At 41.9% G+C, this 24,090-nt stretch overlaps 1 protein-coding gene and 1 long non-coding RNA gene across 2 annotated transcripts; one reads left to right on the top strand and one right to left on the bottom strand.

Annotated features, from left to right (window-relative positions):
• Positions 1-3,492: 3,492 nt before the first annotated feature.
• Positions 3,493-15,448, bottom strand: LOC100709190 (plastin-3). The gene is made up of 16 exons (XM_003451818.5): positions 15,320-15,448; positions 11,707-11,793; positions 10,407-10,558; positions 10,031-10,160; positions 9,770-9,902; positions 9,603-9,684; positions 9,360-9,525; positions 8,035-8,174; positions 6,901-6,996; positions 6,459-6,645; positions 6,295-6,373; positions 6,087-6,204; positions 5,326-5,459; positions 4,967-5,090; positions 4,667-4,791; positions 3,493-4,504 (listed from the first exon to the last, which is right to left on the bottom strand). The coding sequence occupies exons 2-16, from the start codon at positions 11,765-11,767 to the stop codon at positions 4,372-4,374; spliced, it is 1,860 nt and encodes a 619-aa protein (XP_003451866.1). The 5' UTR covers positions 11,768-11,793; positions 15,320-15,448; the 3' UTR covers positions 3,493-4,371.
• On the top strand, positions 8,679-9,513 carry LOC112842191 (uncharacterized). The gene is made up of 2 exons (XR_003213908.1): positions 8,679-8,726; positions 9,329-9,513. It is a non-coding gene; the product is annotated as an uncharacterized LOC112842191 (long non-coding RNA).
• Positions 15,449-24,090: the final 8,642 nt, after the last annotated feature.

Genomic DNA, 24,090 nt, shown 5'->3' on the forward strand with positions numbered 1-24,090 from the left:
TACTCGGGGAAAAAGCATTGTTTAAATTGCAAATTGTGTGTGTACGTGCATATATGTGCGTGTGTGTGTGTGTGTGTGTTCCTTTTCACCAGCATGCTCATCTGAATTCAAGAATCTCGTTTGAAGTGGGCTCTGATCTGGAAATGTGTCTTTGTGCATGTGTGTATGTATTCTGCTGATTACTGAGAGAGAAGCATGTTTTTATGAGTGCACCTGCACTATTTCAGCTCTGTTCAGATGGATTTCAAAACAACACAAAAATATACCCATCTATCCAAAAATGTGTTTTGATTGGTTGTGAAGGGATGTTGACATGTCTGTTCAAAATGACAGAAAACACGAGTGCCTTTCGGGGTAAAAGTCATTTCTGGGATCGATTGTCACGCATAATTGGCTCAGTTATAACCAGCACACATTTAGAAAGTGAAGCAGCTGCCTCTCAATCATGATAGCAGCTATCCCTGCAGCAGTGATGACAAATACGCCACACTGCAGACACATTAACAACCTGTCAGAAGCACAGCTGACCTGTCCCAGTTTTCCCTGTTATACTGCAGGACAGCTGCAAAGGTTTAAGCCTTTGTTTCACAAAAACAACTCCTGCTCATTTTAAGCCTGGAGATAGTCACCTTGCTGTATATTCAATAAAGTTAACTGCATTCCACCCATGATAGGTCATGCTACTGTGCACGCTGCCTCCACTGAAAACATCACTTAAACCCTTGATGGATTCTGTCATTTTCCTGAAATAGCAAATCAAATATAATGTTGGTTCCCATCAGTGTATTAACACCTTTTAGCTTAATGCTTTGTTTGTAAATCATAGCTTAGCTCCTTTTTGCTTCAGATAACTCTGAATTCGTATTTAACACTCTAAGCCAGGGGCATCAAACATAAGGCCCGGGGACCAGAATCAGCTCAGCGAAGAATTCCAACCTGGGCAGCTCGAAGGCTTTGGAAAATGTGAAGGAGTGCATAGATTTTGAACTTTAAACTGTTTTTTCATAAATGTGACAGTTTTCTGTTGATAAAGACTTTCACACTACACCAAATAGATAGATAAACAATTCAATGGAAAAGTTACAGTTTTTCAACTACCTGCCACATAATAAGCTACAATTCTATTCTATTCTATTCTATTCTATTCTATTCTAAAAAGCCTTTACTAATTCTTGTACATGTACAATAACAATATTAAGTCATCTCAGGGATTAAGTGTTTAGCTAAAAGTCTTCACACTGACACAAAGGGGATTTTCTCTGGTCCGGCACATAAAGAAGGGCTGTATGTGGCCCACAGTGTAAAATTAGTTAGTTAAAACAAGGTTATGGATCGCTAGCACTGCTATTGTTTGCTGTTTGCTTGTCTGTGCATACATTTGGCTGTGATTTGTGTTTTTGAGTCCTAGGACCCGCCCCCTGATGATAGATGTAGTATAGTGGCTTCTGCCTCAGCTCTTTCTGCTCCTTTACGCTTCCTCGTCAAGCAGCCTTTGTGATAGATTGCTGTTCCTTTTTGGTTTTGTGCTTTCAATATTGGTTAATATATGAGCTTCAGGAGCCTCCCTGTGATCCTGATAAGGATAAGCGGAATGGATGAATGGATTGATGAATATGACCTTCATTAGAGAGTAAATGGTTGTTGTGTTCCAGCCTTACGAGCCAACCGTAACAACGTCCTGATAGTTTCTGCAAAGTTTATGGAAATAATTAGTAATTAGATTATTAAATCTGTGACAGGACTGCTGCTATCTACCTGAACGAATGTGACTGGTGTTTGTTTTAGAACTTAGATTTTACACTATTTATGCCTCTTTTTTTTTGCTGCTCTTTTTTAAAAACTTATTCTTTTTAAACTGTGACACCTGGTTAGAAACAGTATTTCGTTTCAGGCTGGGTAACACCATACGACATGACAATAAACTTCTTGAGTTCTAAAAATAAAAAAAAGTAAAATGGCCACTTTCTTAGGACCAACTGTTCAGCTATTTGCTAATGTGAATCTAATCAGCCAACCACAGGGCAGTAACCCAACAGATTTTTGGCAGTGCAGGAAAACGCACTGAAGTTCAGTTTGAGCATCAGAATGAGGAAGAAAAGTGATTTAAACAACTTTAAATGTGGTGTGGTTGATGTTATCACACAGGCTGGTCTCTGATCTGCTGGGATTTTCCCACATAACCCTCTGTATTGTTTACAGAGAGAAGAGGAAATATGCAGTGTGCAGCAGTTCTTCTGGCAAAAATAACTTGTGGATACCAGCAGTCAGAGGAGAACCAGACTGCTTCGAGCTGACAGGAGGGCAACAGTAACTCAAAAATGGTAAATGGCCTGTATTTGTATAGCGCTTTACTTAGTCCCTAAGGACCCCAAAGCGCTTTACATATTCAGTCATCCACACATTCACACACTGGTGATGGCAAGCTACATTGTAGCCACAGCTGCCCTGGGGCGCACTGACAGAGGCGAGGCTGCCGGACACTGGCGCCACCGGGCCCTCTGACCACCACTAGTAGGCAACGGGTGAAGTGTCTTGCCCAAGGACACAATGACCGAGACTGTCGGAGCCGGGGCTCGAACCAGCAACCTTCAAAACCAACCAAGTCATATAGAAGAGCACCTCTGAATGTGCTATACTGTTAAGCAGATGGGCGACAGCAGCAGAAAACACACCAGCTGCCGCTCCTGTCGGGTAAAAACAGTACACTGATGCCACATTTCACACATGCTCACCAAAACTGGACAACAGTAGACTGGAACCAGGTTGCCTGCTCTGATGAGTCTTGTTATTTGCTGCAACATTCATCCTGCCTTCTATCAGTGCTTCTGGCAGGTAGTGGTGGTGTAACGGTGTGGGCTGATGCTTTCTTGGCAAACTTTGGGAGGATTGAGCATAAATGGCACAGCCTACCCGAGTACTGCTGCTGACCATGTCCATCCCTTTATGACCACAGTATACGCATCTTCTGATAACGATCCATGTCACACAGCTCAGATCATCTCAAACTGAGGAGTTCACTCCACCCTCCCAATCCAGTAGAGGATTTGGATTAACCTGCTGCTGTTTGCATACTGACTGAAAACAGTCCATTATTAAATCCAACTCTTTAATGTGATGTTTATGCAGCGCACACACACACACACACACAAAAGAAATGACTGGTATATATAGTGTGCTCTTAAAAATTAAATTTTCATTTATCCTTGATATCCTGTTTCAGTAGACCAAGAACATTCAGAGAAGCCTCAGCTGTGCTATCAATTAATTACATGTAAAACAGTCTTAAACTGCTAAATACAAATAAATACAACATCCTGCTATTTGTGATGGAATGATCTAAATGGATGGAAAGCGAAATCTCAATAATAATATTTAAAGAAATTGAAATGAATGACTGTTATTGGTTCTGTTCAGTAAGTAAATGTGTGGTTGTTGCAATAAAACGCTTGAAACTCCAACAGAACAAATCCCACAGAACACAAAACTAGATAATATATGAAAAAAGATTTTATTATGTAACATAACAGACGTAATTGTGCACACAGCACGTTGAAAGTATTGCTCGCATCACTTTAGATTGATCCAGACTAAACCTCTGAGGTCGTTTATTGCAGTCATCATGGCAGCAAAGCAGAGCTACTGAATTGAAGTGTTATAGACCGTCTACAGACATGGTGTCGATGCTAGAAAAAAGCACTACAGATGTGTTGTTCTTGGTTAAAAATCCTAGTAAAAGCATTTAATACACATTGAAGGTTAAAACAGTTTTCAGTTTTGTATTCTGTGAATATATAAACTGCCTGTAATCTAGCACAGCTTTGGTCGTATACATGAAAGATTATTATGGCTTAAGAACAATAACTGACACATGGGAAGTTGAGAGGATGAAGCAGCTGAGAAAACGTTAAATATGTTCAGCAATGAAGGAAAAGCAGCATTAGGTGCTTCTATGTGACATGTGAAGTAGTTGTTTTTGAATATTTGCCATGTGTCATAACTTAAAGATAGACAAAAAGACACAATTTCATATTTTCTTACAGGTTTCCCCTTCACACGGTCCTCGCATGCATTGCTCAGACCCTGTGATAGTCAGTGCTCTATTAGATTCAACTCGGCGAGCAGCACAGACGACGATCGCCGCTCGTAAACGATCGTAAAAATGAGATCCAAAGAAAAGCCCCAAACCAAACCTCGACGTTTAATGTCATGTAGCCGTTAAAGAAGTCCCACTTTACTGCACTTTACTGTTTACGCTCAGATTGGATTCACTCTGTTTTGGCTAGCTCAGAATAACCACATAAAACAACAACGCAGTACACCTATGCCCACTACACGTGTGTCTGTTTGTATTTAGGTGCAAGCGTGTCTCCTTTAAGCTTTCTTCATCCCTCTCCCCATCAGGCAGGCGAAGATGGTCATCACCATTTTGGGGTTGACCTCTACCAGGTCTTCAGGCAGGGCGTAGACTTTGGCACCAATCTTCCTCGCCATGGAGATGGCATACCTGGAAAAAGGAAGGATGGTTATTAGAGCGTATCACCTCATCATCTCAATAAACACAATAATCAGAATGCCCCACTGCCAGCTAAGGTTCTAGATAGCAATGTAATGAAATACAAAAGCCCAGTAACTACTGAAACAAACAGAGAGCAGCAGAGGTGATTACTTGGCATTGTTCAGTTTGTCTTCATCTGACAGATTTTCCTTTTTAACCAGCTCAAAGTTCACACTCTGCGGCTGGATGGCATCAATCAGGTCGAGAACTGGCAGACTGCTACTGATTGTTTTGTCCTAAACAGAGGAGCACACAAGCATCACACGTCCACAGCTGGCCTTTCACTCTTCACAAGCAATAATCCACAATGACGAAACAGAATATACATGTGAGGATAGCTCACATTACACTAGTAATTGGCTAATTTGTGTAATGAATCCATACGTTCTCTGGTAAAATGTAACTTTTTACCTTAAAGGTTTTTATAGAGGAAGTCTTGCCAGCACCAGACAAAGTCTTGTTGACCCATGAAATGATCAAATCATCTCCAGCAACTTCTCCATGTCCAAGGTCTTCAAGGACATTTAACGTGTACCTGCATGTGGATGTGAGAATATTAGCCTCATCATTGAGCACTATATTTCCCATAAGCCCCGATGTTTTTAATCATCAGTGCACCGATGTGTCTCATCATAACAGCTCAGTGCATTAAACTCAGTGAACTTGCTGAGAGAGCTCTGACTTTTTCAGTTTCCATCCTGAATCAGCAGCACCCCCTATCTGTCCTCGACTGTACTGCAAACCCAACATAGGAATAAAAAGAAAATCACCTCCTCATCAGCTGCCACACCAGTGCCAGGGTTAGAGTAGCGTTTCCGTCGTACAGGTCCTGTCCACCAATCCCCACCAGGGAAAAACCGGCTTTTTGCTTCCCCAGCTGCACGGCGTAGTTACAGTTTTCAATCTGCAGTGCGCACAAAGACATTTTTGGGATCTGCAACTTGTTCTTTACACTTTACACACTGTCCCAACTTTTTGGGAACCCTAGTTTTTACACGCACACAAACAAAACATTGCAAATTTCAAAAGCCACATTTACTTTATAATAGAAAACATATCAAATGATTAAAAAGAGTAGATTCCCATTTTAAATAATAATACTAAAAAAGGTCAATCTGTAGATGCAGTTTTAATGCAGTAAAATATGGATTTATGAGATTTGTTAATGTTGTTGATGGATGTCCTTAATATGGTCACCTAAGCTTAGACTGTCAGCGTAGAAGCTCCATCCATCTACTGATTAGACTGTCTTTGTATGAGGGGCAGCCAATAAGAAAACAGTTGTCTTAAAGAGACGGGAGGAATGTGTGTCAAATGTGAAACAAAATGAGGTGCTGCACCAAGACCCAATCTAAGACAAAAGGATTATTCTCAGCCGTGAATAATGCAAAGCTACTCTTCTACAGTCCAAGAATAAATATATGAAGCTGGAAATGAGCATCATACACACCCATTAAATGTGTATGTGTCGTTTCCACGTGAACATCTTTTATAAAAACTGTTCTTTGAATGAAGCAGTTTGTGTATTTACCTTTTTTAAGTGGCCTCCTCCTGTTGCTTTGAACGGAGGGCGATTGACTTTGTCCCAGTCCACTGGAACCTTAATCTTTTCATAAAGCTGCAGAATCACTATGGCATTCTGCAGATCACTGTACATACACACAGTGGCGTGTGAGGTGAACATGCACATGTGAACTACATATCAGAGTGTTGCTAAACGGTACAGATCACACACTGACCCATAGATATGATGAACATTTGGAGAGACGCCGAGAGAGTTCATCCAGTTCCTGAAAGTTCTCTCCTCCCTGGTCTCACCTGGAGATCGCAAGAGACAGACTCAGCCACAGGATCTTACCTCAGCGACTACAGGAGCGAGAAAGAAATACTCATCCATGCTTACTCTCCACAATCCACTCTTGGTTCTCTGGTTTAGTGAGAGCCGGGTGTTTGTTGAAGAGGGTCGCCACGAAGGCCATGTTGAGTTTAGCGTTTCCACTCACGACATCGGCGGCAGTGACAAACTGCCTGCAGCCCAGACGGTTGGCCTGCTGCAGCATGCACTCTGCTCTCTTTACCAGATCCTGCTCCTGTGACACACACACAGGCACAGAGGTGTGTAATATACATGTACTTAAAAGACAGATTCATCCTCTGTATTGGTTTATTTTCAAGCGTTCAAATAAAGAAATTGAACCATTTTCTCTGACATCACTGGGGCATTTTTCTACTGTGTGTGTGTGTGTGTATGCAGGGTGTGTATGGAGGGTTAGGCCTGACTAGAACAGCACTACAAACAAAGAATCTACAAGGCAAACGACACACTGCCTTTCAAGCAAACTCACATATAGACCACTCATTTCAATGTTAACACGGGGAACGTCCTCTTTGCTGCCATCTGGGGCGATCTGCTCGAGCAGGTGGAAGTAGGCCTTGGAGTCCTGCATGGAAACAGAGACAGACACGTGTCAGACTGCACTCATGTTTATTCCCAGCGCTAGAAAAAAGATTCTGCACCCGCAATCAATATGGAGTAAAACTCAATTAAATGTAACATTTATATTCTACTTGTAATTAGCGTAGTTTGATTAGTTGAAGTCAGCATTTTGAGAGTAAACATACATTCAGGGTTGATTTCAATAGCATTATATGTTGTTGCAATATGTGACAATACTCATGCAAAATAAATGTAAATGTGCATTTAATGTGTAAATGTGTGCAAAAATAAATGTGCATTAACAAATTTTTATGTGAGAGTAGAATACAGTTAACTGCAGCCAACTATAGCCACCCTGCCTTTGCTTTTTAATATTTTACTGAACATCTGTTTCATCTGTGCCCAACCTTTTTTGCACCACGGACCGGCCTTTAAGATGTCGCGGATAAATACAACAAAATAAAACCAGTACCGGTACAAAAAAAGAACATTTATTCATAACACACAGGGAAAGACCCAGGGAAACCGAGTTAATGATAAAAACGATCTATTTAATTTGACCTATAATTATTTGGCTCATGCTGGGCTTTGGTGGAGACAATCAGTTCATCCTCTACCTGAAACAAACTACCCTCTGTCTTTAAAGCGTCCCTCCCCTTTAGCCAGCTTCCCTCTGATTGGCTGTCCCTCATAAAGAGAAAGTTCAGAGAAAAGCAGGTAGCTGTGAAATGACCGTATTAGGAATGTGAAATCAAACAGAGCCGAGAGTGGAAAACAAACACTCTTCTGTTTCACAGGGACTATTTGTGCATATTCTGCCCTCATCATTTAAATATTCTAGTTTAATGTTTAATCTAAGCAACTATTCAAACACCTGTGTGTGAGAACTACAACCCATGAATAAAGTGTTTATACTGTCACAGATATATTAGCCTGAAGAGAATGTGAGATTTTTTTAATTGTGACCCAACATCTGTAAAAGATCAAATAAGGCTTCAGCTTCTGATACCAAACAGTGAAGCGACTGGTTACATTTTCTTACCTTAACATCAGCAGAAAAGTTTGATATCTTCATCCCGACTTTCTTTAAATGGAAATTGACCCAGCGGAGCAGCAGCTCTTCAGGACTGAGCTTCATCAGTTCCTCCAGACTCTCACCTTCCTCTAGCAACGCTGCAATAGCTATACAGAGAGAGGAATGACTAATAAACTCCAGCATGTATTTAGAGGACAACTGCTATATTAACTTCCATGTTTTGATCCTGGGACTCTCCTGTTTTTATCTACTATAGTTTAAAGTTCAGCCACCAGTCTAATAGTGTATATATACAGCCTGGACAGGAAACCCATCACCACCTGGTTTTAACTAAGCAAATAGGTAGGAGCCTTCCATTAACACACAGACACATCCTGTACATGTTTGTGTCTACTGTACGAGCCTGTGGGGGCAGGGTTATAATCTGAGGCTATGTCCACACGTACACGGGTATTTTTGAAAACGGAGATTTTCCGTTTTCGTTTTAAAAAATAATCCCGTCCACACGTAAAGGCAGAAATGAAGGAAAACGCTGCTAGGAACATGCCAAAGCAGCAGGTGGCGCTATATTCCTAACCGTGTAGAAATGTTGGCCAATCAGAAGTCTAGAAGCCTCGGTGGGAAATAGTAAACAAAGCTGGGGCATAGAAGCAGAACCGAGTCGTATGTGTGGAGGGACAGTAACTGTGTGTGTATATGTAAGCATTTAAACACTGCAGAGAGTACAATTAACAGTAACAGTATTGTAGAAATTCATTTCATCGAAACAACAACGTGGCGCACACTGTGACGTCAAAAAAGGCGCACACCTTTGACGCTGCGTTTTCTCCGTTTTTCTCGTCCACACGTAAATGCAAAAACGGAGTTTTAGAAAATATCCACCCTGGCCGGAGTTTTTAGAAATCTCCGTTTTCACTGACCGAAAACGCCGTTTACGTGTGGACGAAAGGTGCAAACGCATAGAAAAATCTGCGTTTTCAAAAATACCCGGGTACGTGTGGACATAGCCTGAGGCTGCTTCAGTCAGTTCAGGATGACAAAGCCAGGATTCACTGGGCTCAAATTGTCAAAGAGGGTTCAGATTTTGTCAAAAAAACAGTGCAGCTTTGGATAGAAGTAAATGCAGTGACACTGCATAAGCTTAGTGAAGAGCTAAAGGCAGTTCAACGGGACATTTTAGAGCAAGTCACTTTTTTGTGGCCGGGAAGTGAAATGATAGAAAATATAGGAAAAACAAATAATGGGTCCCCTTTAAATTGTGTTTTACTTTTTGCATGTTTGCAAAATTCCCTCTCCACAGACGAATCTATCTGCACTTCTATGTGCTCCACCTTCATTGCGGCTCAGCTCGATATCGGCAAACAGCCCTATCTTGATAATCTGCCAGAGGAGCCCGAGCACCAGGTGAGGTTTCCCCTCCTTCAGATCTTGAGCTCCGATGTTGACGACCTGGCACCCGATGGCTGAAGCTGAATTCAGAGCCAAGTTCAGGTTCTCCTGTAGGATATGAAGGGTCAGGGGTTAAATCGCTTTAAGCAACCACGCGATTAAGATGTGAAAGGGAACCAACTGACCTGTTTGGTGAAAGGAGTCAGTTTCTTTTTGTTGATGGTTCTCTCGTCGATGGTGTCAGGCACAGAGAGGTTGATCAGTTTACTGAAACAGTGAGCGTGAGGGAAGCATCTTAGCGCACTGCCTGGACGTGACACTTGAAAACAGCGTCTAAAGAAAACTGCTTTACCAGAGCATGATGCCATCTCCGACAGCTTTAAACAGATCCTCGGTGTTGGGGTTGATGGGGAGAACGTGCTGACAGTCGGGATCCTTCTCCAAAGCCGAGTTGAGGTAGTTGGCAAAGGCGAAGCGCTCCTGCTCTGAAATACGACAGAGCCAAGTGTCAGATCGGTTTCTGAGATGACTAAAACCTGAGGCTGTTTGATCAGAGAGTTCTCTGACTCCACTGGGCGGTGACACCACACATATCATATAAGGCGTTACTAACCAGAGATCGAATGTTGAGTTCCTGCACTTGAGAGCTCGCTGGTGCCCCCGATGGCTACAATGCCTTCTTTCTTGTTGAGCGCTTTCCTGAAACTCTGGGCTATGCGGTCATCTTTGAGTTCCTTAAAGAGCTGAATATATATGCAAACACACACTAACTTACAGACAATCAAACCATGGTTACTGTACATTTGTCAAGATAATAACTGATATAAGTCGTTTATCACTTAATATGTTATGGTAGTTTGCCTTTCTCTATAGTACATTAGTATATAAACAGAATTTTATGTAACATGTTTACTTTTTCGGTTGTTGTGAGTAAACTGTTAGTAAAGCTGTGAATTACTATGGTTAGTTAGTTAACTAGTGTTACCTACAGCCTCGAACTCTGATAATTCAATTTTGCTGTCATTGTTCAGGTCCAGCTTCTGGAGGAGTTGTCTGAGCTGATATCCGGGGACAGGACAGCCAACCTCTCGGAAGAGATTGCCAAGTTCGGTGGAGGAGATGTACCCATTGCCATCCGCATCTACACGTGGTGGGTCGAGACAGGAAATGAAATGAAAGAGAATTTTACTCAAGCTTAAACTTCTACTCTTTATTTCTTTATTTACATTTTTCCAGATATGCAGGGCAAGATTTAAAGTGCTGCCATTGTGACAGCAGAGCGTTTCCTCACAGCAGCATGCTCCATGCTGAGAGTCAGTGCCCTAAAGTCTTGATGTTTACTTTGTAGTATTTTCCATTGAAATGATGTGCAAATCATGGCATTCTTTTCTCTGCTTACATGTTACACAACTTTTTTAGAGTAAAATTTGCTGAATTGCTCCTTTAGACCAGCGGTCCCCAAACTTTTTTGCACCACGGACCGGTTTAATGTCAGACTGTATTTTCACAGATCGTCCTTTAAGGTATGGCGGACAAATACAACAAAATAAATGATACAACCAAGACAAAAACTGTGGTATTTTGTAAATATAATAATAAACGTGAATTCACTGTGTAATTGTGTAACTTTATTAGCAGCGTCCTCCTGAAATGCGCCGACAACATTGAGAGTAGCATCCTCCTCTCTCCCCCTTAATGCTCTCTGGTCGCTATGGTAACATGTAAATATTTCTTTCAAAATAAGACGCGATAAAACAAGTATAAACTACATGAAGATATATAATTCACCATAACGCTAAATCAATGAGAGGGGAGACAATGACACCTGAAGTGTATTGCTTATGCTCAGCCTGCTCTGCAATTTCGTTTTGGTAGCTGTAACCACAGAAAACGCCGCTTCACACAGATAGTGTGTGTGTGCTGTTGTGGCAATCTTGGGGTATTCTGCCATGACTTTTATCCAGAGTACCGGCCTGGTACCAAAAAATGGGAAAAGACCCAGGGAAACCGAGTTAGCGATAAAAACCCTGAAAACCATCAATTTCACACCCGAGCTTGAACAACTCTCGCGGCCCGGTACCGGTCCGTGGCCCGGGGGTTGGGGATCGCTGCTTTAGGCAATAACGGGAACGTTATCAAAGCTTCTGTCTGCCAGATCCTGCACACGCATACAGGCGCGCACAAAGAGCGCCTTTAACAGTCATATACACCACACAGTCAAAAATAAGTGGCTAATTCATAGATATCTGCAATGTGAACGCACACACACAAACACACATTTTTACTCACCCACTTTGTTAAAGGCCTCCTTTATCTCCGCCATCTCCTCGGCACTGAAAGACTTTGACATTCCGACACCTGTGAGACACCTGACACCTACACAGGCAAATGATGCACGTAAGTGCTGCGTACCAACTCCGGACACGTCACACAGAGCATCAGGAGTAATGACCATAAAAGGCTTTTAAATGCCAATTCCTTATGCATGCATTGTGACTGGACTGGCTGCAGTGCTTCAGTTCGCCCTGTTTCAATAATTTTCTTTTTAGCAAATGCAGATTTATCTCAGTGATTACATTACTGCTGGTTGGAATAGCATTTCCCAGCTTTCCGTGATAGCGCTTAAACAGTCTGTTTGTTTAGTTTCAGATACATGGCTGCACTTGAATAAATCAGTATGCCTCAGTATGACATACAGACAGTTGTATTACTGTATTATTCATTATTTCTGCATTTACTGTTAAATGCTTCTCTCAACCTGGAGCCAGCTGCAGATCTCACACAGCAAAACTCTGATAACTCCGTCAGGAAGAAGTCAGTAGCTTGAGCTATCACAGGCAGGGCTCTTTAGCAGTGTAGTTACACCAGCCTATCATTGCTAAAATCTTCTAAAAGAATAAAACAGCCACAGGCATTCACTGGCCATTTCATCAGGTGCACCTGTTCTTTGTTGGCATACTTTAGGCCCCTTAGTACTAACCGAACATCGTTTAAACACCATCTCAAAAGGACTTTGTCTCAGTTCCCTGTATGCAAATGTCCTGCACAGTCACCAGATCTCAGTACTAAAGAGGGACTCTGGGACATGGTGGAATGAGAAATTTGCATCATGGATGTGCAGCCAACAAATCTGCAGCAACTGTGTGATGTTATCATGTCAATATGGACCAAAATCTCTGAGGCATGCTTCCAGCACCTTGTTGAATCTATGCCATGAAGAATTAAGGCAGCTTTGAAGGTTAAAGGGGGTGTGACTCAGTACTTAGAAGGTGTAACTAATGAAGTGGCAGGTGAGTGTACATTACAGCATAGAGCCTGAGTGGGATAAAAGCCATACACCAATATCATTTTTGAAAGCAGCTGTAAATAGAAGAAAAGAAACTTGGTGTAATGACACAGGTTGTCCAGCAGAGCGGCTCCAAATACACTGTTTACAGTATTTATAGCAGCTGGCACCAATTTCCATTTTCAAGGTCAAAATTTCCAGCAATGATACCAAAAATATTAAATGTTATTAGGGATCATTTCATACAGCCATCCAATAGGCCAGTGATTATCAAAGTGTGGGCCCCCCCTGGTGGACCACGCAGGTACTGCAGGTGGGCTGCCGTAATAACAGAAATTGAACTAGAAATTAATTAAATGCATGTACAATTACATACTTATATTAATACATTTATTTAAAAAATATTTATATAATAAAGGAGTTTTAACAGTGGTAATAGGAAGCAGTTAGTTTGATATTACTTGCTGCTCTTGTATTAAAGTTTGTGTCCCAGTGGCAGGTGGGTGACACATTGGCCTTAACAATGTGCATTTGACCGGGCAGCTTTAGCAATTTATACCCAGCAACCTGTAATGTTTTTGATGGTTTTGAGTGAAATTTTAAAGTAAATACATAATTTTCTCTTGTATTTCGATTAGAGTGAAGATTTAAGATATGGTGGACCTTATGGGATTTTCTGTTTTTTAAGTGGGTTGCAGCACTCGTGACTTTGGGGATGGCTGCAGAAGGCTAGTTTAAGTGTTTCCTGAATACATCTGTTTTACCTGGAAGGTACATGAAAAAAAACAAATTCAATCAAATCAAATAGCAAATACACAACTCTGTAGAAGCTTGACCACTCATTGCACAGTTCATAATGATGCAGTACTGTGGCTATACAGGAGGTAGTGAGGCTAGACTGCACTGTATATGATTTAGTTTGAGAACGAGTTTTCTGCTGCAGAGACCAGAGCCCAGTTACTAGAAGGCATTCCAACTTGATGTATCACACACTCAAGACAATCAATAGAACATTCAGGCAAATAAAGCATTATTAGCATTAGACATCACTGCTGTCTGTCCCCGAATATCACATAGAAAAAGAGAAATCAAAGGTTTTGGAAAAAAGATTTACTTTATGTTGCTAGCTTTTACTTTGTCTCCAGAAAAAAAATCAGCCCAGGAGACTCTGGCAGGATACTCCTAATAGTGAGTGTTTCACTTCTCTGTTAAATGAAGTTGGGGAGTTTTTTTCAAAAAACTGAGCTCCTATTAGGGCTGCATCTCTTGAAAAAAAAAATCTCTCATGCACCCTGATCATGTTACAGCATGACAAACAAATTAACAGGCAAAGCTGAGCGTCAATATGCAAACAGTGGTGTCTCAACCAGATACACATGGATACAGGCACTTGAATACAAGCCTTCTAATATCTCTATAAAAACTAGAAACAAATGCCCCTCCCATGTACTCTGTTAAGAAGACAACAGTGGTGGTCAGATGGCAGTTAGCTATACCCAAGGTTATTTGAATAAAGAAAGGAAAAGCATCTCTCCTAATGCAAACCAGCCCAGCAGAACATGCTGCTGCTTTGAACTGAGCAAACAGCATAAACGTATTAAAAAAGTGGCTGTTTTTTAACATTGATTTCACAAGGTAGGTTTCACAGGTTTTCAAGCTTTAAAAAAGCAAAACTGTGATTCGGATTACTTTGAAAATATCGTCATTATGATCTAAACATTTTAACTGTGCAGCAACTCTTTCACAATACTCAGTTTTACAGGAAATGTACATATCACACTGCCACCAGGTGTCACTGCTTTTGGAAGATCAGTCCTTCAGATGGACATGTCCTTGCCAATAAATGCAAATCCTTTTATAAGTATTATTATTAGTGTTTGTGTGTGTGTGTGTGTGTGTGTGTGTGTATGTGTGTGTGTGTGGGGGGGGGCACCTCAAAATTGCCCCTCTGTTGTAAGACGTGACACTGACTGAACAGCACTGCAGCGCCGGAGCCCACTGTAACATTCTGGGCTGTCTGGATGCAATTTGTACTGCAGATTTAGATTATGAGGAGCCCGTGCACATGAATGATGTTTACAGCTTATAAAACCTGACACATGCTCAGTGTGACGACGCACTTCGTCCGGCCGCTGCTGCTGCACCGTCCGCCAATCACATTCTAGCACTCACTGAGAGAAAACGCCACCTTTACTTCTATTACCCAAAACACCGTTAAACGTGTGGCTGAAGCCCGAGTGCGAGTTTTATCAGACAGGATGCAAGTAACGCACAATAGGCTGTAATAATATATGCAACTTAGAAGTTATATAGTATTCCAAGAAGACAAAGTCATGAAATAAGAATAAAAGTAATGCACAAGGTGACAGTTTTGTTCAACTACCATGTGTGCATGCCATGAGCCAATTAACCCACAAATACTGCGTATTTTAGCGAATAATCTGAAATATTATTGAATACCATTTCTACAAGCATCCCCACATAAGCTGTAAAATGTGATTTCTAAATGAATGGGCGGACAGCTGGTGCGTCGCAGTGTTTTCTTCCGATGCATACAAGTCTTTACCTCCTGTCATTAGTCACGGGAAAACGCCCTGAGACGCTCATTGCTCTTACCTGAAGTCGGCTGATGGGGTAAAATCACCCGGGGAAGCCAATCTCTCTGTCGGCCTCCCCCTGCCCCTCTGTCCCGTTTTCTTCTGCTGACGCCGCCCGGAGAGGGGAGCTCCGCCCCCTCTGCGCCACCCTTTCCCTTAAACAAACCTCCTCATGCCCGCGGTCATGTTTGAGCATCAAGCCTGAGAAGACAGTCTTCGTGGTTTTCTTCGGAGACAATGGCGAAATTTGCCAAGAACATAAAGTTCTGCACCAATAAAACAAAGAGAAACATGAAAACTCACTTATGGCCAACTGACGTGTAATTCTAAACAAATAAAATGCAGTAACACTAACAGTAGCTTAATTAGCATTAATTGCTTGTGTTTATCAACTTCAAACAATAAACCCATTGGTAGGCAGACTTGAAGAAGTACGTTATATATCCACTGAGTAGTTATAACTATTTTAGCCTATTATGTTTATAACACTGTAACTATAATCATGTGGAAGCAGGTCTCACATCTGGCATCTTTTCACAGCTTTGATAACTTATTTAACAACCACTTACAACCTTTTACTTAATAAGGGCATTTTTGGTATGTTTAACAGTACAGTAAGAAAAATTTCTAGATTATTTAATTGAAAATATATATCGATATATTGTACATGTAAACATTGGCTTAAACTTAGAAATAATCTATTAAAAATACACAGAAGTAAGCACTGGGTTGTGAAAGGCGGCATGTTGCCCCATCATCTTGAACACAGAGACTGGTCACATATGTAATCCACCTTTAAAGGTTACTTTTAGTTTAACGATTACAAAAACTTTACTAACGCTGGCTAACAGCAGCTAACAGTGGCATGAACAGCGGTGTTTACGGACAAAAGTTTAGGATATCTTGAAAATGTATCACTGTAAATAGATGTGGACACTTTGTATATTGAGATAAACATGGACTAACAGCCTACTGTCACAATACGAAGAGTGAGAAGAGAGAATTCTGTTAGTGGTGAGATTTTTTTTGTTGTCGTTACAGTTTCACTCATATTATGAGCACTTTATGTAGCCAAGATAGCACCAAGCTAAAGGGGTGTTCACAGATTTTGAATGAGTTGCTCAGTTTGAGATTCTTTTCAAATAAATACTCCCACATATTAGCATAATTTTTCCGTGTGAAATATGCGAACCATTGAGGAACACATTTACATTATTAAAAGTTTAATATCAAAGCAGTTGCCACACCCATGTGCCACTGAAAGAACACCATTGGCAAATGTTTATTTAAACTCACATGCAATTGCTATGTGCACATAAGCAGAAGAAATTTTAGTATAAAACATAAAATATATAAAACATATCAAGCATGCCACAAAAGGGACCCGTTTCTTTCTTTGGGCAGCATGAAGATGATAACAGTGGGTGGATTATATTCTTAAACTTAGTTACAGCACTTTCAGAAAGACATCTACTGTGATAAAGTCTACTCTCCACTGCTGTGTAATCAATTATTGTAAATGTAAATGTTATCAGGAAATGATCAGACAGCAGAGGGTTTTCAGGAAACACTGTTAAATGTTCAGTTTCTATGCCATATGTTAAAACAAGATCTAGAGTGTGATTAAAGTGGTGGGTGGGTTCTTTTACATTTTGAGAGAAGCCAATTGAGTCTAATAACAGATTAAATGTGATGTTGAGGCTGTCATTTTTAGCATCTACATGGATGTTAAAATCACCCACAATAATTATTTTATCTGAGCTGAGCACTAAATCAGATAAAAAGTCTGAGAAATCAGAGAGAAACTCTGTGTAAGGCCCAGGTGGACGATAGATGATAACAAGTAAGACTGGTTTCTGAGTTTTACAGCTGGGGTGGACGAGGCTAAGCATCAGGCTTTCAAATGAATTAAAAGTCTGTCTGGGTCTTTGGTTAATTAATAGGCTGGTGTGAAAAATTGCTGCCACACCGCCCCCTCGGCCTGTGCTTCGAGGTTTCTGGTAGTTAGAAAGACTCGGGGGTGTTGATTCATTTAAACTAACATACTCATCCTGCTGCAACCAGGTTTCTGTAAGGCAGAGTAAATCGATTTGTTGATCAATTATTAAGTCATGTACTAACAGAGACTTGGAGGAGAGAGACCTAATATTTAATAATCCACATTTCACTGTTTTACTCTTTGGTTCAGATGTGGATACTGTATTGTTCTTTCTTTGTGATTTTTTATGTTTAAGTTGTTTGTTGCTGGTTTTTAGTTTGTTTTTTGTCTGTTTGGGAGCTGACACAGTCTCAATGGAGATGGGTTTTTGGGGGGGTAGCAGGAGGAGAGAAGCTGCAGAGAGGCGTGTAAGACTGCAACTCTGCTTCCTGGTCCCAACTCTGGATAGTCATATTTTAGGGGGTTTAAATTTGTCCATATTTTTAGAAATGAGAGCTGCTCCATCCAAAGTGGGATGGATGCCGTCTCTCCTAACAAGACCAGGTTTCCTCCAGAAGGTTTGCCAATTATCTATGAAGCCCACATCGTTTTTTGGATGGATCAAATTCTAAAATGCATCACCACCAGTCATGTACTTTTTTTAAAATTATAGTCTGCTTCAGATTATTCTACAGATTATTACATTTTCTAAAACAATATGTATCAGTGTGTGTAACGTGTAAACTGTCAGAGCCCTGCTGCTCCTACAAGTCTGTACATGCAGGAATTCCTCCTGCTCCTCCTCCCATTCCTACTGTTCTCGTACCTTTCCTTCCTCCCCCTGCTCTGTGATGTCTCTCTCCTTCAGTGGACTGATGTGTTTCATCTTGTCAGAACTGTCACAATTCCTTGATTGTGCCAGACACGGAGCAAGACATTTCCAGAAAGCCACACAGAGAAGCCATGCAGTTCATGGCTGTTATTGTAATGAATGAATCCAGTGATGCAGCAGTAAACTGAAACCAGTGTCTAGTCGTTTTTGTAACCTTATACTAGACTGGCTTAATGAGTGCTGGATTAGACCACACTGGCTCGTGCACAAAACACTGTGGCTAGATGCGATTGAACCTGATTGTCCTAGAGAATGAGCTCTGTTTGCCCAAGCCTGGATATATTGAGTAGTCTTTTAACAAAATAAAAAAATCTCCTCCAGCCAGCCCGGGGATTTGGCTTTAACTGACGTCAATAAATAGCGAAGATCGTTTTTATATTAGAAGTTATAGAAGGGCTTTGGCAGAAAAAAGAGCATCTAGAAAGGTCACTGTGCCGCCTCAGCTGATTTCTACTCATATACCTTTACAACTAAAGTAATAATAAACTATAGTTAAGTTACTGCAGCTCAAGCTCAAGTTAATGATCCAGTGCATTTGCAACAACTGCAATAACATTCGTGGCTAAGGAGGACACTGGTGTTGGAGTGGATCGGCCTCTGGAAGGCAGACTTTTAGAAGCATCCCCTCATGTTTCTTTGGAACTAAAAACGAAAGGTCAATTATCAGCCTGTGCTCCAGTTTTGCAACTATGTTCTCACTGAAAGACTCCAAAATCATTGGAAATGTGTTGAGCGTATTCTGTGCTCACAACTTAGCCCCAGCTATCATTGTGTGTGTGTGTGGAGTTCACTGACTCACTTCTGCAGCTATAGAGGAGGCATCTTTCCTGCCCTGTACACGTTGCAGTCTAAGGCACACATGCATTTGCATTGTACTATGCATGTATTTGTAATTATGCATACCTGTTTATAATGTGGTTTAAACTCACTCGTTTATCCTTAAATCTGTTGTGTAGCCTGTAAAGGTGCCTGAGTGTACTGATTTATTATTTAAGATTGGAAGCACAGCTGCTCATAAGCGACTACATTTTTTAAATACATATATTTTTAAATAAAAGCCAAATGCCACCCTGTCGAAGTTGGTCCAGATCACATGCTCTGGCTCCAGCTCCATTATTAATGCCATAAAGTTGGGCGTTTTAATATAGGAGTCTATGGGCACTGACTCGTTTTTAGAGCCAGCCTCCAGTGGTCATAGCAAGCAATTTTTGATTCTTTTAGTTGTGCTGTTGTGCTTCCACAACAGCACAACTACGATCAGTTGATCTCAGTTTGGTGCCAGGAGGAGGAAAATTTATAGCTTTTGAGGAGCACAGATATGGACAAAACCTTTATTTATTGCATAAAAGAACAAGAAGGTGATGGTAAAGTGTAAATTGCATCCAGGACAGAAACAACTGCCTTATTCTGCTGACACAACATGAGCTCTTTGCGAGCATCCGCACGGACAGCATGCAAATGCTAAGCTAGCACCTAGAGTGATGTTACAGCTGAGTGCATACTGACCCCAGTCCAGCAGCCACAACATGAACTTACACAGGGAGCAAAGGCAGTGCTCAGCAGGCTCTGATCTACTTCTAAAAACAGAATTATTGTGGTTTGAAAACTCTTGGGGCTTTCAACTTTGCATTTTGTCATTGGTTCTGTGTTCATATGTAATAAAAGAATGACTTATTAGAATAGAAGTTTGTGTCACTTAGCGAAAAACATGGGTTGGTTGTCCCATTGCTTCTTATCGCCACATGAGAGGGCGCTATAAACTGTGTTGATATCACACGTCTGACCTAATCTGTCCATTTTAGTGTAGTGGTCATTTTGTGGAACGCACACTAAACGGACCACGGACCAGTTTATGTCCGACAATATTTTCAGGGACCAGCCTTTAAGGTGTCGCGGATAAATGCAACAAAATAAAACCAGTACTGGTACAACAAAAAAGGAAGATTTATTCATAACACACGGGAAAAGACCCAAGGAAACTGAGTTTGCGATAAAAACGATGAAAAAATAATGATAAAAACCCTGAAAACCATACATTTCACACCTGAGCCTCAACTCTCGCAGCGCGGAACCAAACGACTCCCGGACCAGGACCGGTCCGTGGCCTGGGGGTTGGGGAACGCTGATCTGAGACATTTATTTAAAAGCTCAAGGTATTTCCTTTGATGTGAGTCAGCTGTTCATTGTTTCAGCTAGCTTAAATGTTTGTCAGTAGGTCAGATGGGGAAGGTTGTCTTGCTGATGCTGTGGTTGGTTGTCACCAACTACTGGAGAGAAATATTGATCCTAAAAAGACAATGTTCAAACAAGAAAAGAAATGTGCCCACAGATTCTTCCCACGGCTCCACAAGTGGAAATCTGGCTAACAAACTAGATTGTACCCATGGCAATCCAGGAGCATACAATATGTCAAAACTGTGACCTGTGTGACTCTTAATGAGACAGTTTGATATTAATGTAGTTCCTTTTTGTTCTCAGATGTTTAGAGCACATAATAAACTGATTTGCTCACTACTGTTAAGGCTATGTGCTGGAAAAGTTCAAGATAAACAAAAAGGCCGTTTGTCTTTAACAGATACCAGGAACTGTTATCTGTCGGGAGAAATGGGTAAAGAACTTTTCAGACCGGAATCTCACTGACCCTGAAAAGAAGGTTTTAGCCAAAGGACTCAATTTCTCCATTTCTCCGCAACACTTGCCCATAGTGGACCTCATCACAGCCACAGAAACCGCCATACGGATTAATAAATTATCACAGACCGAAGCAGAGCAAATCAGGATGAAAGTCTCAGCCACCCTCTCCAGTGCCAAAGTCCCTCCGTCTAACCTCACACTACAAGAAAAGAAGGCCGTCGCTTCCCTGAGCAAAGACCACAACATCACTATATTACCAGCGGATAAGGGAAGGTGCACCGTGGTCCTAAACACAACAGATTACCACACAAAGATCACTACTCTCCTCAGTGACAACAACACCTACGAAGCTTTAAAACGAGACCCCACAAGCAGCTACAAAAAGAAAGTTATAGCTTGTCTTCAAGACCTTGAAAAGGACAAAATCATTGACCGCCTCAAATATCACCGCCTTTATCCAGGGGATGCCATACCCTGCATTTATGGACTTCCTAAGATCCACAAGGAAGGGGTCCCACTCAGACCCATAGTCAGTAGCATAAACTCAGCCACTTATAACATTGCGAAACACCTTGCTACCATCCTGGCACCTCTCGTGGGGAACACCCCACACCACATCAAGAACTCCACCGACTTCACCGACAAGGTCCAGAAACTTACCCTGGATCCAGATGAAACCATGGTGTCCTTTGATGTAGTCTCTCTCTTCACTTGCATACCCACCACGGAAGCAGTGGAGACTGTCAGAAAACGACTACAAGAAGACAGCTCCTTGGAAGACAGGACCAACTTCACACCCGATCAGATTTGCACACTGTTAGACCTCTGCCTTACCACAACATACTTCAAATACAACGAAGGCTTCTACAGACAAAAACATGGCTGTGCCATGGGCTCCCCCGTGTCACCTATTGTAGCCAACCTTTACATGGAGGAAGTGGAAAGAAAGGCTCTTGGCTCTTTTAAAGGGAGAGTACCCAGCCACTGGTACAGATATGTAGACGACACCTGGGTCAAAATCAAGACACAAGAAGTGGAATCCTTCACTGCGCACATTAACGCCGTGGATAAAAACATCAAGTTCACCAGGGAAGACACTAAGGATAACTGTTTGCCTTTCCTGGACTGCGCTGTGCACATTGAAGAGAATGGCAACCTCAACATTGAAGTTTACCGGAAGCCCACACACACGGACCAGTACCTCCTCTTTGACTCCCATCACCCTCTGGAACACAAACTTGGAGTAATTAGGACCCTACACCACCGGGCAGAACTTGTTCCCTCTAAGCCTGAAGGGAAAAAGAAGGAACACACACATGTAAAGGAAGCACTGAAAACATGCGGTTATCCTAACTGGGCGTTCATAAAGTCAGCAAAGAGGCACAGAAAAGAAGATCAGACACCAGCGAGGGAGGATAAGAAAGACAGACGCAACAACATTGTCATCCCCTATGTAGCCGGTGTATCAGAGAAACTCAGGAGAGTTTTCTCCAAACACGACATCCCAGTGTACTTCAGACCCAGCAACACACTCAGACACAAACTGGTTCACCCGAAAGACAAAACTCCAAAACACAGACTGAACAACGTGGTGTATGCTGTACAGTGCAGTGAGGAATGCCCAGACCTCTACATTGGAGAGACCAAACAGCCACTTCACAAGCGCATGGCACAACATAGAAGAGCCACCTCCACAGGACAAGACTCAGCAGTCCACCTGCATCTTAAGGATAAAAGTCACTCTTTCGAGGATGCCAATGTTCACATATTGGACAGAGAGGACAGATGGTTTGAAAGAGGAGTGAAAGAGGCCATCTATGTCCACTGTGAGCGACCATCTTTGAACAGAGGCGGTGGTTTACGACACCAACTGTCTGCCATCTATAATCCAGTTTTGAGTTCCCTCCCCAGACGCCTTAACGCCCACTCACATCCTGGGCCATCTGACCTCAGGAATTCACATGACAAGGTGGGGCCAGGTTTCACAATGGGCTCACCCGAAACCCTGGCTGATTAGGTCCCACACCCGCTTTCACACCTTGGCGCATGTGATTAGAGGATCACCAGGGGGTCCTTTGTCCCTCCTTGGGGGGATACTCCCACTGGGTTTAAATCTGGGACTCTCGGCCATTTGACCTTAGAACTGAAGAAGCTTCTCGGATGAGAGGTGAAACGTCTTCAAGCAACTCAAAGAAGTCCAGACGCTTTTCTTTGCAAACTCCTTTGACCAGGAACTACTGATATTTTTTAATGGAAATGAATCACTTCAACATACAGTGATCTGTTCTCAGGTGTTTTGTGGCTTTAATAATGGATAGATTATATCAGCACTGAAACTTCCTTCGTTTCACTGCTCATACAGTCCCAATCATGTTTTAAGAGCCCTTGAAAAATGGGAAAAAATCATATTTTGCATTGTTGGATCCAAGTTTCCAAGGTTCCAAGTAGAGCTTCAACATGCAGCAACAAGAAGAAATGGGAGTGAGACAAAACACTTTTTTGAGCATGCAATACTTTCTGTCAGGTAGTCAAACTGTCAGGATGTTCTGATGGCAAAGGAAACGTTCCCTTTTTGATCGTGGTCGGGTTGTTGAACTGCATAAGCAGGGTCTGTCACAGCACCATTGCTGCTGAGGTGGGACGCAGTAAGACAGTCATTTGGAATTTCTTAAATGATCCTGAGGGTTATGGAACGAAAAAGTCAAGTGGAAGACCCCAAAAAATTTCACCTGCACTGAGCCGGAGGATCCAATCTGCTGTCCATCAAGACACTGGACGATCCTCGACCCAAATTAAGGCTGTTACTGGTGCCGACTACAGCTTCATAACCATCAGACGGCATCTGAGACTGAAAGGCTTCAAAAACAAACGTCTTCAAAGCCCTCGTCTCCTTGAACGCCACAGAACTGACCGTTTGGACCAAACATGGGACACTGAAAGATGGAAGAAAGTTTGATTCTCTGATGAGAAAAAAATTAACCTTGATGGTCCTGATGGTTTCCAACGTTACTGGCATGACAAGCAGATCCCACCCGAGATGTTTTCTACACGCCACAGTGGAGAAGACGCCATAATGGTCTGGGTGTTTTTTCCTGGAACAATGGAGCTTCAGGAGGTGCAGGGGCGTCAAACTGCTGCTGGCTGTGTCCAGATGTTGCAGAGAGCATCGCTCATGATTGAGGGCCCTCGTCTGTGCAGTAACAACTGGGTTTATCAACAGGACAACTCTACAGTACATCCTGCATGTTCCCCTGATCTGATTGTTTCCAATAAACTGCATGCTCAATAAAATGTTTTGTCTCACTCCCATTTCTTCTTGTTGCATGTTGAAGCTCAACTTGGAACC

Source organism: Oreochromis niloticus, linkage group LG2, assembly GCF_001858045.2.
Source record: "Oreochromis niloticus isolate F11D_XX linkage group LG2, O_niloticus_UMD_NMBU, whole genome shotgun sequence".
Classification (NCBI taxonomy): Eukaryota; Metazoa; Chordata; class Actinopteri; order Cichliformes; family Cichlidae; genus Oreochromis; species Oreochromis niloticus.